Source organism: Dunckerocampus dactyliophorus, chromosome 6, assembly GCF_027744805.1.
Source record: "Dunckerocampus dactyliophorus isolate RoL2022-P2 chromosome 6, RoL_Ddac_1.1, whole genome shotgun sequence".
Taxonomy (NCBI): Eukaryota; Metazoa; Chordata; class Actinopteri; order Syngnathiformes; family Syngnathidae; genus Dunckerocampus; species Dunckerocampus dactyliophorus.
The window spans coordinates 13996128-14015019 of record NC_072824.1 but is presented as its reverse complement, the minus strand read 5'-3'; the positions used below and the strand labels follow the sequence as shown (position 1 = coordinate 14015019).

The window sequence follows — 18892 nt, the reverse complement described above, 5'->3', positions numbered from 1 at the left end:
TTTAAAAAACTATAATACAAAAAATACAATTATATTAAAAATCACATTACATTAAACAAAAAAATTAAAATAAATTATAACTAAAAATAATAAAATAACTACAATAAATTGAAATTATTATTATTTTTTAAATACATCAGGAAATTTTGTATAAAATACATTTCTGCATAACATCAAGTGATCGCTTGCTAGTCCGTCAAAACATTAGGCCCTCTTGAACACTGAAATTAAATTCAATAAAAAAAATTGAAACGCTGTTAAAAAAAATAAATACATTTTTAAACTGTCGTTAAAAATATAATAATGTATTTATTAATGCTTGTGTAGCAAAACAGCCAAAATATTGGAAACAGCTCTTAGTATGATGCCCCACAGGTCCACACCACTTACAACTATACGACAATACCTCTCTGACATAATCAAAACTGAGCATTATTATGTTTGTAAAGGCATGTCTATAAATAGATAACCGCATGTAAAATCTGCCTCCCACTATCCAACAGAGGACACAAGCGCCCTGCTTCGCATTTCATTATTTAGCATTATGTAACACTGAGGTTAATTTACTTTAGACTAGAAAAGGGTGATTACAATGTGAATTTCTACCATTTTAATGTTACAAAAGACACAACAAAAATATGCGACATCAGTCGCATATTGTTTCATGTTTGACGTGATCTGGGTCATTAAAAATTCAATTAATTTGTTCTTTTTTAATGCTGTACAGTCTAAAACAACTCCATTCCCCGCTGTTTGTTGATGTCAACGTTGTTCTGATTTTAAAACAAATTGGAAATAGAAATAATTTGTTCTGGAGTCAAGCCAAACCCTTTCCAATATCGCAGAGAATTTCATATTCTGTTGTATGGTTATCATTACACTTTTCGTGCAGGGCATCACTGGCTCACTTCTGTGGTAGCAAAACATCCATCCATCCATCATCTATGCTGCTTATCCTCACTAGGGTCGCGGGTATGCTGGAGCCTATCCCAGCTGACTTTGGGCGAGAGGCGGGGTACACCCTGGACTGATCGGTAGCAAAACAAAAACACACAAAAGCCTCAGAAAAAGGAAAACCCATTTGTAGAGTTAATCCTTTAGATAAGAGCTCGGCCACCATAGACCATGAACAGTCGTGAAAAAATGAGGACACCGAATGGGGCATACTCATTTTTTTCACAACTGTACGTGTTTGTTTTTGTAGGCTGTCCGCTGCACACTGTGAAAGTTTGTCAAAACAGGCATCCATGTTGCCTGTGCTTATTTTTCTGACAAGTACTCCACATGGTGGCGCTGTTATTCAACCCATGTCCTTTACAGGGGCATGGCCAAGACTTGGCAACTACGTAATTGTCCATAAGCCATTAACCATTTGTCTAATGATTATAACACTTTTAAGATATCTGTGTCTCTTCTAGCACTGCATGATTCTGCAAAAAATGAGAATCACGATTTTCATACTTAGAAGTGAGATTGAGAATAAGATTGACACTAGCGTGTCTTCCAAAAACTCAGAGGGAGCCCCGCAAATGTCCCTTATAGTCAGACTGTATTGTATGTTTGAGTCAGTAGCAGTCCACGATAACCCCTTGATCTCCGTCAGTGTCTGTGCCTCTGTGATCTGCACGGGTGCTCAGGATGTCCTGCAGCAGAGACAGGAAGGAGTTGTGAACGTGGTCACTGCTTTGGCTCAGAAGAACCAAACATTCATCTAAGCCCAGAGAGGTCAACACCTTGCACACACTAACACGCTGGCCCTCATCTTCCTCACTGGACGTCCTCTTGAGCATCTTTCTGATCTCTTTCCCCCAGTCACATCTGGGCAGTTCACAGGACACGCTGGGTGCCATTGCAGTCCTCTCATCCGTGGTCCCTGCCAACAGGGGGCAGACTGTGTCTCTGACGGTTATCAGGAGGCGACTAGCCTTCAGTCCAACAGGTCGATCGCAGTCAACCAGACCGCTTAACAATGCAGAGATGACGCCTTGATCCACTAAAAAACTTAACGCAGAATCTAAAGTAGCATCCTGTCCATTTGTGCATGTGTGAAGTGCATATGCCCTGTCAGGAAGTGCGGCGTAGGGGTGTCCGCTGCCGTTCTCTGGGACCCAACACTTCTTGTAACCTGGGTGGCCTGAAAGGGCAGTGTCAAGCAGCAGCTCAGCCAGTTCCAAAGTGTTGAGCTTGACCTCCCAGTCCAGATCCACGCTGCCTCGGGATAGGACGGTGCGCACAGAGTCCGAGAGAAGAGAGGACTGTGACAAAGGTGGTGAGGAGCATGAGGTGAACCAAGAAATGAAGTACTGAACTACAGCACGCCGGGCAAAGCCTTCTGTGTCCTCACTGAGAATGTCCAGCAGCTGGCTCACGATGTCGGCCTGGAGGGACACAGAGGGACTATTCATTAGGATTTTTATGGGACATTTCATCAGGTACACCTGCATTGTTTAATGAGATCATACACAAGAGATGTATTTTTAAAAAAGCAGTTTAGACTAAATTTAATAATAAAATAAGCTACCCTCAATATTAAAAACAGATCTCAATATTGTTTACAACAAAAGTATGGCTGCAATTCAGTAGAACTTACTGATCATTTTCAATGGGATGTTTTGCAGGGCAGGGGGGAGATAAGAGGGGGACAAAAAAGACAGACACAAGGACAACAGCAGCAACAACAACTGTGACAACAATAACAGAACATCAACAACCTCAATGACAATACTGCATTGAAACTTAACTCTGATACTGATCAGAATGACAATAACTAACTTATTTATTTAATTAACTTCTTTTTTTTTTTATCATTTCAAGCCACACCTCTTAACGGCAGACTAAGGCACAATAGCGCTCCTATACAGTCACACAGAGTATGACTGTCTTTTACAACTAATAATGGGCCATAATCAACCTCAAAACAGAAGGTCATTTATTAATTAAGTTTTGAAAAAAACATGATCGAGTGAGGGAGCAATGTTCGAACCGTGATGTAGCGAGAGATGACTGTACAATACTGTATATATTTTTACATTATTATTTGTGCTGTCAAATGATTAAATAAATTAATCACAATTAATCAACATTTGCAACTGCGTTAAATATGTCCTTAGTGTATTTTACTGTACTTTATTTTTGCTGTATTTTATGAGGAAAAAGATAAATGACAACATTTTATATATTTGTGTATCTCAAAAAGTGTACATAAAAATACACAAACATGTCCCAATATGAGTTCAAATATAAAAAAAAAACAGTTTTTAAGTTTTCCCATAAGGCATTGTGTCTGAGCAACACATTCATTGGGGTGCTGCAATGACTTCCCTCTTTTTGCTTTGGGCTCCGGGTCCTCTGGCTCCCTCTGGTGGACAGAAGGAGCACTACAGTGCCATTTTCGATGCTTTCTTTGCTCCTCCAATGAAATGGTTTTCTCAAACGAAATGCCTTAAGAGAACACTTTAAAATGTTGGGGGGGTTTTCATATTAAACTTGTATTGATACATGTTTTTCTATTCCTGAGGTATAACGTTTGAGTGTTAGTTGCTGTGTTATGAGTTTAATGTTGTTTGTAAGGTGAAACTGCAAGTCAGACTGCTATATTTCTGAATGAATAAATTAGTTACCGCTCTTAATACGCTATTTTTGACAGCCCTAATTATTATATTTCTATTCTAATTTAATTTCCATTTATTCCTCTTATTTATTTTTAAAACGCTGAGAAACTTACAGTTTGGCCTAGATATATATGGTACAAAATATTCAAAAAGGGGCCAAATAAAAGTAAAATTATTTGTACGACATTTGAAAATTTACAAATATTCCTGCCTACCTCGTCCCGATGCAGCGCTGCCCCCTGCCGCCAGCTGGGTGCAAGAGTCCCTGCCAGTGCAGAGATGGCGCTGGCTCTCACGTAGCTCTCAGGATCCTGCAGTGCCGCCTTGAGGAGGGGAGTAGTACTGCATGCCTTCAGCAGGTCTTCAGACAGCTTGTCCGTTGATTTGAGCGAGAGGACATTTGCTAGCTGCGCCAAAAACTCCACGCTTGAGTCTCTTACCTCCCAGCGTGGGTCACATACACGCTTCTTTACTGTCATCATAACATCTAAATAAAACAGATAAAAGAGCTCATTAATAATCCAGGATATGCTAGTGTATAATATATTGCTGGGTGCTGCATCATTTGAGCCCCACCTTCTCTGAGCTGCTGTGAAATTGATGGGAGGTCCGCACAAAGATTCATCCATTGTATTAAGGCCTTGTAGGACTTGTGCAGAACCTAAGAAACGGACACACAAGTTGTTCTTCAAAAAAACATTGAAGTACTTCTTGTCTGATAATTATGCTTTTATTGTGTGGGTCATCAAAAAAACAAAAAAAATTAAACTTACAGTGGGATCCGAATCAGGGTTTCCCATATACAGTATCAGAACTTGAAACACCTCATCCATTGCGGTGTTAGCCCCTGAAACACGCACACCACAAAAACACAGTTTTTAAAAAACATATGAAGTTTTGGTTGAGATATAAATGTATTTAGTACGAATGCTTGGATTGGGATTGGATTGGATTATGCTCCCGATTCCCATACCGATCATCCAGGAGTGAGATCGGCCAATACTGACACCGATCAGATGGATTAACTGTAAATTTTTCTATTTCTTTATTTTCTATTTCTTTATGATGAGTGGTATTGGCCATGGGCACCGTACAAGGGACAATTCCAAGGGTCCCTAGCAAATACTGTAGGTATTAATTAAAAAATAAAAATAGGGGGCCCAATGTGAACTTTTTCATGGGGTACAGAGCTCATTGCTGCACCCCTGATATTGGTTATATGATCTGAAAAAAGGAACCATAAAGTCAGACAAAAACATATTTTACTTTCTTTTTCAAGAGAACATATTTCACTTGTGAAACTTGGATGAGACGCCTTCGTTAAAGAGACTTTCGATGTGAGAATACATTGTCTGATGGAGCGCTTCATGGCAGGTAGAACGTAACGGCGCTCCAAGTGAGAGCAGTCTGCAGAACCTGGTGTCTTCCATCACTGGGAGAGGCTAGTCATCTAGTCCGATGAATTCAATTATTTTTCGAGTTATTTGCTTAGCCTTTTCGCTCTCACACTCTTATAGGCGAGTGTTGACTATGTTAGCTCCCACCTGTTGGTGCACCGTGAGCCTCGAAAACTCACCATACTCTGCGCAACTGTTTGTTCTTCAAATGCTGTATTAAATTAAAGCAATTTAATGTCCTACACTCGAGAGATATTTTTTGTGGCATGTGTTGCAGAATGCAAATATGACATCACTCTCACAAACCGCAAGTTCCACACAGCAGACATGTTGTGTTTACCGCCGCACGCCTGTACAGTATGAAGGCAAAGTGTAGTGGGACACTACCCAAGACATTAGCGCAGGACACTACACTGCACACAGGGATCTCCAGAGGTTGCAGGCTGCAGTAGTACAAGTCACAGCTGATCATTTTTTGCGATCGGCACTGATTGGCATACAGTGTATGCCAATCACATTCTTTTTTACTGAAATCGTCTGATACTGATCAGTGGCCGAACGATCGGAGCATCCCTAGTATTTAGTATTGTGATTGTAGTTTGAAGTGGTGCATCATACAGAGAGGTAGGGCTGGGCAACATATTGATATTATTAAAATATTGATATTTCTTTTAAACACGACATGAAAAACAAACATTTCGTTCATGTTGATATAGATTGGATTTGCGCTGTAACTCTTGGTATCTTGACAAGCAGGTCTATTACGAAAGCATTGTCCGATCACATTGCTTAACATATGGTACCCATTGCAACGGTAGAAAAAAACAGATTTAAAAACCTGCCGAAACATGGACTGCACTGATGTCCACTGAGCTTCACAGTGGCAATTATTATGCACGAGAAGCTCTACCACAAATGTAAAGACGTCCAACAGACAGTTGCTACGCCTGATGCAGTTGACAGGTTGGTGTTTCCGGCATAACAGTTTTAAAGGAATAAGGACATGCTTATGTTTACCTAAACAAAAAAAACCTGTTCAAAGTAAAGTTGTTTTTTTAGTTGCTGTTGACATTTAAAAATTTCCTCTTAAACGGGGCACTTTATTTCATATGTTGTTCTTTTGTGCTTCTGGTATTAACTGAGGTTTTGAGCATAACTAAAGGTTTGTTATAAAGAAGAATGAAGATTATATTTAACTTTTTCTATATTTATTTCAAAAAGAGAATGGACTATTTTATTTCAGTGGCTATTTTTCTATATGTTATTTGAATAAAACAACTTTGCACGCATATTTGGCTTGGACTTGGTCTAAACTCACTTTGTGGAAAAAATATCGGGATATATATTGCATACCGATATTCAACCTAAATATACCGGGATATGAGTTTGGGTCCATATCGTTCAGCCCTACGGAGAAGGGTTTGTAATATGTCGCCCTTCTCATAAGTGCCCAAAAGATTTCATATGTACCTAATTAGATGTCGGGTTTCAAAGACACTTGCTGGTAGATATGAAGAATAAGTGTTCATCTTAGGAGAAGGAACAATCACCTGGGCTGCTGCTGAGGGAAGCCAAAGCATCCAATGCACATTTTTGAACTTTGCCACAGGCAACGATACACCTGAAAGCCTCATCACTACAGCCATTAGAGGATGAGATGTCACCATTGCAGCATCTCAGCAATGACACAACAGCATGGACGATTAAAGCCGGGGGACATGGGAGGACATTCGGAGGCTGTGGAGCAAGACAGAAGAGTTTACGACCTTGTAAATACAGTTTTTAACATTATTAGAGCCCTCTAGACATGGAATGAAACCTCTATAGTCACCTTCGCACTCATATTACCCAATACAGTAGACATAATAACAGAAATAAATGTGTTCCATATGTGTGGCGGACAGGAAGTGACATCTGGGTTTCAAAGTTGAGTTTTAGCAAGGATCGATATGATTATTATTATGTTAATATTATTGTACCTGTTGTGATATAATTCATACCAGCAATAAAGGCTTGTTGTTCCAGCGATCAAGTCTGATGCTTATGTGCCTTCACCAAACATTGAAGGAAAATTACTGACACTTAGTGACCAGTGTAGAATACTACATAGCATGTCTTGCCATCTTCTGAATGCCTTGTATCTGTATTTTACATAATTTATCCACTTTAATGCTTGAAAATGCTGAATTTATGCAAAGAAATTATATAAAACTTGCTTAAATGTGCATATATTTCTCTAACAATAGGCCGTATTCAACCACAAAACAGCATGATTTATTAATTATAATATTTTTGAAAAAACATGAGAATGAAGCCGCAAAATTCGAATCGCAATGTGGCGCGGTACGACTGTATTGTACAAGTCTCACCATGAGCGCCATTTGCGGTGCGTTTCTCAGACAGACACAGACCATGGAGATGAATGAGGTTTTACTCTTCAGCTGAGCCGAAATGAGTTTGTGATGCCTGTCTTCTGCAGGAACTGAAAATATTGTTAGTTATTAAAAAAAGATGACATTTTTTGGTACAAAAAAATTCCATTGTACTTTGTCTGCATCTCAGGGCTAGAAGACAATGTTAGAAAATAATAAGAAAATGCATTATAAATTTCACTATCAGAAATTGTATATTTAGGGGGTGCTAAGATCAAATTTAGGGGTGCCTAAATATACCCGTACCTGTGCCCAGAAGGGAGTTGTCAGTACAAATGTGAATAGGCATCAGGAGGATTTTCACTGCCTGGGTTGAGTTGACAGCATCACTGGACAGACAAACATAATAGGGTCATACTTTTCCAGGAGCTATGGCAAACTACATATTTATACAGTACATGCAGAGATAGATGCAAATGAAGAGAACCACCTACATCAATAAGTGAACTATTCAATTGATATAATACTGTATAGCATATCTTATCTCCTCAACTGCGGAGAGTATCAGGTGGCCGTGAGGGGTATGATGTTCATTACTTGTAGAGACGCTTTTTTCAGAATTACATCAAATAACATAATATATTTATTTTTCTCACAAACAAATAATGATACTTAGAATAACAGATATTACAATACAATATATCAAGCATTTCAAATACTTTGTAGAATTGAATCCAAAGCCCAAATACTTGTGGAAACTATAGTATGTAATTAACATTTGCTTAAATAGTTCAACTAAACAGAAATGAAACCATCTACAGAGTTTGGAGTGTTAAATACAAGTAAAGATGTCTTACTGGTGGTCTCGATGGAGAAATGCGGCCGCAGCGTGAATGAGGTCAGCAGGTTTGTTGACACTCAACATGAAGGACAGAAGACGTGCGCCTTCATCAATGTCAGAGCTGAAGACAAAAAAAACACAACATTGTGAGACAGATGCTCTAGTTGACACCTCTATTCAGTTAACTGCGAGTCACGCCGGGTGCGTGATCTACAAAAACCAATAAATGGCAGAAATACTCGCATGAACAACTGTGTGGCTGTAGGCAACCTCGTGATGTAGATCTTATTAACTCCACAGGATGGCCAGTTGAAGTATCATGGTCAGCATCCAGCAGCTTTACCTACCTCTGCATGCACTTTAAAACGCTGGTTGTGCAACTCAGCTGTTGGTGTAAAACTCATGCATGTTACACTTGCCATACTGTTGTTTAAAATGAACAAAATCAGCAGAAATCAGCAGTAATTATGCTGGCTGAGTTTGCTCTTTACCACGATTATAACATTGGTTCTGTTGCTGCTGTTGTGCAATATACTTGTTAATAAAAGATCTTGTGGTCAAAGAGAACTACCTTTTCCTTTCCGTGTTCTCATGCAGTCCAAATCATTATTCAATTTTAAAAAATAAGTTGCTCTAATTAACGCCCCCTTCTTGTTGCCGTTTAGGTAACTAAACATCTAGGCTATAATTACAGCATTTAGATAGACAGAAGTTCTAGTATACCTATATACGGCCATAATAACGTCCATGAGAGCTGGTGTGAGGTGACTGTAGCCCATCTCCACCAGATCCTCCAGGGAACCTGCAACTGCCTGGAGCAGCTGCTCCCGAAGAGGAGGAACAGCCCGGTCCAGGATCAGAGCCAGCAGCTTGAGGACCTGCAGGCTGCGAGGTACCTGTGTACAGTCTTTGGGTACCAGTGACTCTTTTATGTAGTCTGAGATTTGCCGCACAACATCTGTGTATTGTGGACAGGCGTCTTTGCTGAAGTCAGGGTGCAGTGATGCAATGGATGATTTCATACTTGCATCTTCTTTATAGGTCATGTTACTTGATGAAGGTGCAGCCTGAAAAGTGATCAGGATGTGGGCCAGTAATTGGCTGGCAGCTGAAGCAACAAATAGACTTGTATCTGTCTGGAGCTGCAAGAGGGTCGTGATGGAACCTTAATTGGAAAAAATAACAGTGGTGTAACAGTTCTTATTATATATTATATTATATTTTTTTGTGGTCTTACTTCCTAAAGGAAGGAGTACCTGACAGCACAAAAAAACACAGCGCCTTTTGGTGCAGTAGCATCCTCCTTAAACCCTGAATCCAACCAATGCGTATACAAGGATCCTCCCAGAGTCCAGCATCCTGCCAGTGCTGAATGTTAAAGTAGACGTCCAGCGTCAAGCGCTCCTGCTGGAAAAAGGAACACCACTGGTTATATGTGCAATCCACCAAGGCAGATTTCTGTCTGCTACAAAGCTACCTGCAAGGCTCTGAAGCCATCGTCTGTGGCTGCCATCAGGCCGCTGAGCTTGAGAGCGAAGGAGATGATGCTGGGGTCACAAGTGGTGTTGTAGGACACAGTGGCGATGAAGTCAAGCAGACATGGGCAGCTCTCCGGAAGTGACACGCCTTCAATGGTAAAATAGAATGTACTGAAAATGTTAAAAACCTTCAAACCCTGGATTACGCTCTTGTTAGATTGCTCAAGGGTACCTAATGCTGTGAACTGTGTTTGAAAAAATTATATTTCAAGATTTAAATAATATCGAGTTTTGATTACACATAAAGTAATAAAAGTAAGGCTAACCACACTCGGAGAGTTCCGTGAGCCGGTCCAGAAGTTTCTCCAGGCTAGTGTCATCGGGCAAAGGCTTGTCGCAGTCTGCAAGTAGTGCACACACACTGGGCAGTAGCAACATAGACTCTCTATCCATGCTCATTCGTGTACTGCTCAATTGCTACAAGCTAAATTAAAGCCTACTTACACCCTAATTATGAGATGGGTGACTATATGTGCGGACTTTCGAAAACAACGTTATCCTTTTTCGTTGTTCTCGCGGGAAATCGCTTCATATCTACTGGTGAATTGCTTCCTTTTTGTTCCTGCGTCGTCACATTGGATAGCGTCGTTATACCCGGCGTTATTTCACTAACTTACACTTACACGGATAAGTACAAAGGTAACATAATCGTCGCGTACACTGAACTCCATTTGGTTTACAGCTTTGTTGCTTCTCATTCATACTTCCGGGTTTGCGAATCGCTTCCTGTGCCACATTTCCGTCACGTCGTCCATTTTCACTTACCCGCACATGGTGCCGCACCGGCAGAGTACCGTCAGTCTCCTAGTTTTTATTTACTTTAACTTCACGGTCTCAAGGAACTTCGTCTGACTAAGCTGTTAAATGCAAGATACGGTGGATATGGTGGACGACCCCGAGTATGAAGAAGAGGAGCCCTCCTTTAGCGACCCGGAGGACTTCGAGGATGACGTCGAAGATGAGGGTTAGTGCAAGCAGGAAAAACGCCGGCTTTTTGGCCTGCTGCTAGCTTAAGTAGCTGCACTGTAAGGTGCAATAAATACTGGCAGTGGCGCGGAGACGAGAAAGCCAGCCAACCTGACTCCATCCATACAGTCGACTATCACAGTTATACATGGGTTTTAAAACATCTTATACATTTTATTAATACAGAATGACTTACAAACTAGCTGTGTCAGGTAGTACGACGTATTCGCTCACTTTGCCTAGCTAAATGGCTCTGTTTCCTATTTATCGTCATTAATATATACATTAATATTGCTATAAAAGGTAGAATATCGCTAATGCCAGAGCTTGTTCGAAGCAGTTGTACACTGTCACTATTCGAAGAATCTATTATTTTCAATTGTTGTGCAGTTGTTTCCATGTTGCCCTTACCGGCATATTTAATGAGTGGTTGTAAGATATTTTATTGCAAGGTCAAACTAAAATTGGTTTTGCTAAATGTACACAATGTACTATAAATCTGTGGTAAATCAAATCAGAAATCATTTTTGCATTTACTGTTACAAAAAATGTGGTTTCCTTATGCATAGATGCTTTTCTGCTGTTACTTCCAGTATGAGTCTGTGTTGCATATTCCTATGTGACACTGTCATAGATCAACACATCCATGTACTGAAATGTTTCCAAAGCTGTTATCAATTTTAGAGGTGTGAACATGTTTCTTGTCTCCTTTCACGCAAAGAACTCCTGGATGACATCCTGAGGGAGAAACCACAGGAGGCTGACGGCATCGACTCAGTGGTGGTGGTCGACAATGTCCCTCAGGTTGGCCCTGAACGTTTGGAAAAGCTCAAGAACGTCATCCACAAGATTTTCTCCAAGTTTGGCAAGATCACCACTGAGTTTTACCCGGAGACCGATGGCACAACCAAAGGGTATGATGATCTTTTTAGCTTAATGGTCCAAGAAGAGAAGTTTGCGGAGTACCATGCCAGGGCTCACTAAACACCTGAAGTCCAGTATTTTTGGCAAGTGTAGTTTGGTACACCTCCTCTCTCTGGCATGGCTCGATTGGACAAGTCATAGGATGTCAGTAATGTTATGGCTTCTTGCCAGTTCTTAACTGCCACATTTCATAATAGTAACCCACAAATGCAAACCCCACGACAGTCTCAAAATAAGATTGAAAATAATCGACAAAGTCAGGATAATTGTAGTAATACTGCGATGAGTAAGTGATGGTACAAGCAAGTGGGCCAGGAGCACAACATAAGCAAGTGCATCCCAGCAGGAGCCAGGAGAGAGATGTGAAATCGTGCCGCATTTGAATGGTCGAGTATGAGCACGCTCCCTAACATATTCCTTTTCCGTGTAGGTACATCTTCTTGGAGTATGCTTCTCCCACCCAGGCTCTCGAGGCAGTGAAAAACGCAGATGGCTACAAACTGGACAAACAGCATACGTTTCGGGTCAACCTTTTCACCGACTTTGACAAGTAAATAGAGTCTTGCAAAAATAAAATTTGGTTCAGTTGATGAACAATTCTACTGTCTTTATTTTGCAGGTACATGAACATCAGTGATGAGTGGGAAACTCCAGAGAAGCAGCCTTTCAAAGACTTTGTAAGTGTGTATTAAGGTCTCTCTTTGAGCTTATAAATGCAATCATTGCTTTAGCCAATTATTAATGAGAGCCACCGCATTCCACAGTAGAAGCAAACAACATAAAATTTCCCCTTGTGGGACTCATAAAGGCACACAAAGGCAGGAACGTTGCAGTATGCCTGCTCCATTTTATCAAATCAATACATTAATTGTTTTTAAAAATGTGTTTTTCTGTATGTCCAGGGCAACATGCGCCATTGGATTGAGGACGCAGACTGTCGGGACCAGTACAGTGTGATTTATGAAGCTGGTGAAAGGACTGCCATATTCTCCAATGATGCCAAGGATCCAGTCATTGCCGAAGAGAGAGCCGTACGTGATTGAACATGCATACCATCCTAAAGTAATACAACTGTTTGGCCTTATGCATTATTTGTGTTCCATTGCAGCGCTGGACTGAGACTTATGTCCGGTGGTCTCCCAAAGGCACCTACCTGGCTACGTTCCACCAACGGGGCATTGCATTATGGGGCGGAGAGAAGTTCAAGCAGATTCAAAGGTTCAGCCATCAGGGGGTGTCTCTCATCGACTTCTCACCTTGTGAAAGGTAATCAAAGTTCTACTAATGTCTACTAATGTCCATTTTGGGAGAATGTGTTTATCTTTAGGTAATACCTATTTTTTGTGAGGTAATACTTATTTTACTTTATGTACCTGATAATACAAAATTGTTTTGACATAGTGCTTGATTTGAATGTCATTAGCTCGTGTGTGTGCGGATGTGTGTGTCATTGTCTCAGTGATGTTTAAGTCATTCAGTCCCAGCCATTTTTCAAAAGACAACCCCTTCAGTACCAGCCATTTTACCCGATTTTGACTGATCTTTGAAGGCACACAGAATATTGTGTTCTATGGCTATATCAACATGGAACATACCAAAAGAAAGATCAGACTCTGGTGTTTCATCAGAAAAAAGTTTGTTTCTACCTGTTTCCATTCTTTAGTAATCAGTAGTAGAACATAGGTAAGTTTCAGGAAAATATCAATTGTCGGTTAGAAAAGGGAGAAAACAAGCTTTTTGTGAAAAGATACATTTCAAGCATAAATTCTTTTTCACAGCTCAAATACATAAGACTATACCACAACATAAACAAAACAAAGTTTTGTTTTTTTTTTTGTTGTTTTTTTTTTTTACATCAGAATAATTTATTTACAAATAAAACACCATAAAGTATTTACAATTTTCACATTTGAAACTGAACTATGTGAGTTGGAACTGAACTATGTGCTGGCACGTGTGTGTGTGTGTGTGTGTGTGTGTGTGTGTGTGTGTGTGTTAAAATTTCACTACAGTGCGTAATTTTTCCTGTGGTATACAATGTAACAGCTGCTTTTGTGCAAGGGTTTCCTGTCGTGTGTTTCTCCTCTCTCCTCAGCTCTTATCAAATGCACTTCTGCAATCTAGGAGCTGTTTTTATGGCAGTAAAATTGCTCTCAATTCTAATCCTTTGAGGAGTTGCATCAGCACCTTGTTTAGCCTCTTGCCCAAAAAAACTTAAAAGATGTGTAAATGCGTTGTTGGGATCGGGCATTTGGGTTTATAAAGACGCATAACTATGTTTTTGGTCTTGAATGGGTTTATATACCTTTTTAAAAAGTCATAAAATGTCTCATACACAAATAGCGTTTACTTGAATCTTTGAATTTTTTTACTCTTTGTGGTTCTGATGCCGGCCAGGTATGTCGTGACCTTCAGCCCACTGATGGACACCAAAGAAGACCCACAGGCCATCATCATCTGGGACATTCTTACCGGACAGAAGAAGAGAGGTTTCCACTGTGAGAGCGCCGCACACTGGCCCATATTTAAGTGAGTGCTCTCCCATATTCATCTACATGTATTCATAATTGTTTGTCTTTACATTTGTTTGTCCTGTAGAGCTTAAATGTAATGATTCCTTTCAGATGGAGCCATGATGGCAAGTTTTTTGCCCGGATGACCCCAGACACACTGAGCATCTATGAGACTCCTGTAAGATAACAGAAAAAGGCCTTTTATTAATGTAAAGCATTAAAAAGCAACATTAAAATGATCCATTTGTTTCTTTCAGTCTATGGGCCTGCTTGACAAAAAGAGTCTTAAGATCAGCGGAATCAAGTAAGGGGCATTCATTTGTACTGTATAATAGGGTTGATACTTTATTCATCTCCAAGGTAAATACTGTGCCAGTGCTCTTTTATGTTCAGATTTTGACATATGTTTATACTTGCGTCCACAGGGACTTCTCATGGTCTCCAGGCGACAACATCATTGCGTTCTGGGTACCTGAGGATAAAAACATCCCAGCCAGAGTGACTCTCATGCAGATGCCCTCTCGTCAAGAGATCCGCGTTCGCAATCTCTTCAATGTGGTGGACTGCAAGCTGCACTGGCAGAGGAATGGAGATTATCTCTGTGTAAAAGTAGACAGGACTCCTAAAGGAACTCAGGTACATTTAGAAATGACAAAAAAGCAAACAATAAGTATGTTGCTTAAAAATTCAAAATATTAAATTATTTTTTTCCCCCTTCTCATTCCCAGGGTGTGGTTACTAACTTTGAAATCTTTCGCATGAGAGAGAAACAGGTTCCTGTTGATGTGGTGGAGATGAAAGGTACAAGAGTGTAGATGTCTACATGGTAACCAAGCTTCTAAAGGAAAAAATAATCTTTTGTGCTGTGGTTCTGTTTTGACAGAGAGCATCATAGCATTTGCATGGGAGCCCAATGGCAGCACATTTGCAGTTCTCCACGGAGAATCACCCAGAATCAACGCTTCCTTCTACCATGTCAAAAACAACGGCAAGATCGACCTCATAAGTAAGTGGCTCAGCACACTTATTAGAACATCTCAACCCTCGAAATCGCCACTAAGTATGACTTTAATGGAATTGACAGAGATGTTTGACAAGCAACAGGCCAACAGCATCTTCTGGAGCCCTCAGGGACAGTTCATGGTTCTGGCTGGACTCAGGAGGTCAGTTGTTTTGTGGGCGAATTTCTTTGTGACACCAGCATGAAAAGCCATTGATGAAAAAACAATCACTTTTCTGACACCTCTTATGAGAGCATAGCTCCTGATTCTACTTGTGGTCTGAGGCTCAATGTACTGTGTGTTGATATGTTTGTATTAATAATTATCACTGCTGTGTGATATTTAGTTTATCCTTTGGTTTTCGTACGTAGTATGAACGGAGCGCTTGCCTTTGTCGACACATCAGACTGCACCATGATGAACATAGCCGAGCACTACATGGCCTCTGACGTGGAATGGGACCCAACCGGACGCTACGTTGTTACCTCCGTCTCCTGGTGGAGCCACAAGGTATCGCCGGTGTTTTGCCAACTCTTAGATGTCTACCACCAATCAGTCATTGTTGGAACTTCCCCCATTCTTCTTCACTTTCTTCTTGTCTTCCAGGTGGACAATGCCTACTGGCTGTGGACATTCCAGGGTCGTCTTCTTCAGAAGAACAACAAGGACCGCTTCTGTCAGCTGCTGTGGAGACCCAGACCACCAACTTTGCTCAGTGGAGACCAAATCAAGGTGGGACTTTGCTAAACAAGTCATTTTGTGTGAGTCAGTTTTATTGTGTAGAGAACTATACATTTGTTTTACTCCACATGCGTACTTGCATGCACAGGATTATTGGTGGACTACATAATGGTTGTATACCATCTTGTGTTTCTACTTGTTAATGCAAAGTTTTTTGTGTCTATATGAGCCTGTGATGACAAACCAAAGCAAAAGAATTTCTGACACCTCATATGAGAGCAGCACTGCAGCTCCTGATTAACACTGTAAACTGAGGCTCACTCGTGTTTCTGTTGAGAACTAATGTTCTTGAGTTAGACTCAATATTGTATGATAGCACATGTTCATTGCAGATGATCAAGAAGGATCTGAAGAAATACTCCAAGATCTTTGAGCAAAAGGATCGTCTGAGCCAGTCCAAGGCTTCAAAGGTTAGATGTTTTTACCTTAAATGTAGCTTTTTATGTTTCAGTAGAAACAATTGTACAAGCCTTTGTTTGAGGAGTCACAGTCACATTTAATGTGTGTGAGTAGGAGCTGGTGGACAAGCGCAGGGCCATGATGGAAGACTACCATCGCTATAGGGAGCAGGCCCTGCAGCTCTATCAGGAACAGAAGGACATCCGCCTGGAACTCAGAGGAGGTGTGTTTGCTGTCCTTTTTATACATGCCTTTTATTTCCTTTGGAACATCTGTGTGGAGATGACATGTTCTCCCTGTCGTTGTGTGGGTTTTTGTGTGAATGGTTGTTTGTCCAAATGTGCCATGTGATTGACTGACTGGTGACCAATTCAGGCTATACCCCACCTCTCACAAAAAATCTGCTTGGATAGGCTCCAGCTGACCTGTGACCCCAATTAGGCCAAGCACAAAAGAAAATGGATGAATGGATAAATAATTTGATTGCCATCAAAAAATCAATTACTTTGCAGACAACTTTTAAAGTAACATTATCAAGATTTGTAATGTGAATTGATGACTTGTGTATACTTTTGTTTTTTTCCAGGGGTGGACACTGATGAGCTGGACAGCAACGTGGATGACTGGGAGGAGGAGACCATTGAATTTTTTATCAACGAAGAAATCATTCCCATCGGAGATCTGTAGTCCCCAACACAGGTAACACACGCATAATCATTATGATGAAGTTTGGTTTTATACACTGCTCAAAATAATGAAGGGAACACTCAATTCACACTCAGTCAAAACTGCTGCGCCGTTATTCCAACTGTCCACTTAGGAAGCAACACAGATCAATTTCACATGCTGTTGAGCAAATGGAATAGACCACAGGTTGTGTCTTTTTCCACTTTAATTTGGAGTGTGATTCCAAATCCAGACCTGCATGGGTTAATAAATTTGATTTCAGTTGATAATTTTTGTGTGAATTTGTTCTCAGTACATTAAACTATGTAAAGACCAAAATATTTTAACAAGAATATTTCATTAATTTAGATCTAGGATGGGATATTTTAGTTTTCCCTTTATTTTTTTGAGCAGTATATTAAAAGATAATTATTTGATACTACATTTGGTGTCTTGCATACTCCTACTGATGCAACCATACTCTGTTGCTCATGCTCGCTTCAGGGGGTCTATCATTTGGGGTTGCTAACTAATAAAGGCTCAAGAAGAACTCGAGTGAGTCATTTCAAACATTAATTGGCGATCTATTTTTTTTCCCCTCTCTCTCAGTCCATCTGTTTTTGTGTGGAAGAAGGAGAAAAGAAGCATCATTGATTGGAGAAGGACAACGACCACACAGTGAATTTTGGGGTTCAGTAACAAGCCTCAATATTCACTCTTAGTGACATCATCAGAACACGCCTTGCAGATCAACAGCCATATCAAGGGACTCCAGATCTCATCAGCCACCCAATTTTTCTTCCTCTTGTGGAACTTCATATTTACTAATACTGTGTTTCCTGTTGTTCTCTCAAAAAATTGGAGTACCGGAGCAACTTGCGGTTCCGGCAACTTCCGGGAGTCATTCCTAACCTGGCCTCATCATGCTAGCGTGTTTTCGCCATGCAGCGCAGAGTGCCATAGCAGTGGGCGGTGGTGGTGCCGTGACTAAACATGTAGCCTTGTTAGTGAATGTGCTGATGTGGCGCTATAGTGGCCTGTATCCTCCTCCTTTCAGACTAGGCTTTCACACATGGAGGGGATGTGCAGTGGGAATAACTAATAAACAGTCAAATGTGATACCGATGTGCTTTGGTTGAGTCTTCATTAATATCGCCTGAGTCCTAAGTAATAAAGTCTGTTATATTTAGCATGTGGGAATCCATTTTGTCTGATTATTTTTGTTACATGTACTCTGGTGGTAGCTCTTTGAATAGTGTGCTGGTGTAGTACACCAGTTATGGAGCTGAACCAAATTGGCTTGCTTTTTCTACACCTGCATGACATCTTGTTATCGCCGCTAGAGGCCACTGTAGTTATCGCAAAGTGCTTAAATTGGGGACATGATGTGCTCTTGTTTTTTTACCTCCATTTTTCTGAACAAAGCCTCATTTTGTTTTTGCAACACATGCGATAGGCTTCAGACCCTTAGGGTGATTCTGGGAGGAGGCCTTTTTTGTTATGTCATCACGCAAATGAGGTTCCCACCCCATCTGCTCTTACCGAACATACTTTACTGTACATAATGTTTACGGAGCTTGGCTTGTAGTGTGATGGAACTATTTTTTTGCATTTTACCAGTAACCTCAGGCACTGCAGAAAGCAGGCGCATGGCTCGATGGTGTGCATAAAACACACTACTGTACTCCAATCTGCAAAATGGTCATATTTTATAGCACGTGCAGAATTTCTACAATAAGTACATTTGTGACAGATTATTTTTGTATTTTTAGTTCAGATATGTATATGACAATCTTAAGTAACATAAATACAATGTTGAGAAGAACCGACGACAATGAAGACGCTATTAATCCACACAATACAAACTGATAGGATAGGAAAATGTAACTCAACCCTGATAACTGTGCTAATGACATGTTTGAT

At 40.4% G+C, this 18892-nt stretch overlaps 2 protein-coding genes and 2 non-coding genes across 4 annotated transcripts; 3 read left to right on the top strand and 1 right to left on the bottom strand.

Moving 5' to 3' along the window:
• Positions 1-142: 142 nt before the first annotated feature.
• brat1 (BRCA1-associated ATM activator 1) lies at positions 143-10319 on the bottom strand. Its single transcript, XM_054777975.1, has 12 exons — positions 10026-10319; positions 9699-9847; positions 9478-9628; positions 8945-9386; positions 8238-8342; positions 7687-7769; positions 7378-7490; positions 6559-6745; positions 4385-4458; positions 4188-4272; positions 3827-4098; positions 143-2378 (listed from the first exon to the last, which is right to left on the bottom strand). Exons 1-12 carry the CDS (start codon positions 10156-10158, stop codon positions 1566-1568), a joined length of 2607 nt encoding a protein of 868 aa, XP_054633950.1. The 5' UTR covers positions 10159-10319; the 3' UTR covers positions 143-1565.
• Positions 10320-10500: 181 nt separating this feature from the next.
• eif3ba (eukaryotic translation initiation factor 3, subunit Ba) lies at positions 10501-18088 on the top strand. Its single transcript, XM_054777977.1, has 19 exons — positions 10501-10723; positions 11447-11639; positions 12080-12199; positions 12269-12326; positions 12552-12680; positions 12758-12915; positions 14047-14178; positions 14274-14340; positions 14420-14466; positions 14588-14798; positions 14891-14963; positions 15046-15168; positions 15247-15325; positions 15535-15673; positions 15770-15895; positions 16237-16314; positions 16418-16526; positions 16890-17002; positions 17579-18088. Exons 1-18 carry the CDS (start codon positions 10624-10626, stop codon positions 16988-16990), a joined length of 2043 nt encoding a protein of 680 aa, XP_054633952.1. The 5' UTR covers positions 10501-10623; the 3' UTR covers positions 16991-17002; positions 17579-18088.
• Positions 15371-15451, top strand: LOC129184069 (small nucleolar RNA SNORD60). The gene has a single exon (XR_008571460.1). It is a non-coding gene; the product is annotated as a small nucleolar RNA SNORD60 (small nucleolar RNA).
• LOC129184066 (small nucleolar RNA SNORD60) lies at positions 16072-16163 on the top strand. The gene has a single exon (XR_008571457.1). It is a non-coding gene; the product is annotated as a small nucleolar RNA SNORD60 (small nucleolar RNA).
• Positions 18089-18892: the final 804 nt, after the last annotated feature.

Excerpts from the sequence above, each read along its gene's own strand:
- eif3ba (XM_054777977.1), top strand. The coding sequence starts at position 10,624 with ATGCAAGATACGGTGGATATGGTGGACGACCCCGAGTATGAAGAAGAG. Across the intron at positions 12,200-12,268 it reads CTTTTCACCGACTTTGACAA|GTACATGAACATCAGTGATG; the intron begins GTAAATAGAGTC and ends TTTATTTTGCAG. Across the intron at positions 15,326-15,534 it reads GTTCTGGCTGGACTCAGGAG|TATGAACGGAGCGCTTGCCT; the intron begins GTCAGTTGTTTT and ends TTTCGTACGTAG.
- brat1 (XM_054777975.1), bottom strand. The coding sequence starts at position 10,158 with ATGAGCATGGATAGAGAGTCTATGTTGCTACTGCCCAGTGTGTGTGCA. Across the intron at positions 7,770-8,237 it reads TTTCTCCATCGAGACCACCA|TGATGCTGTCAACTCAACCC; the intron begins GTAAGACATCTT and ends TTGTCTGTCCAG. Across the intron at positions 4,459-6,558 it reads TTCCCTCAGCAGCAGCCCAG|GGGCTAACACCGCAATGGAT; the intron begins GTGATTGTTCCT and ends TGCGTGTTTCAG.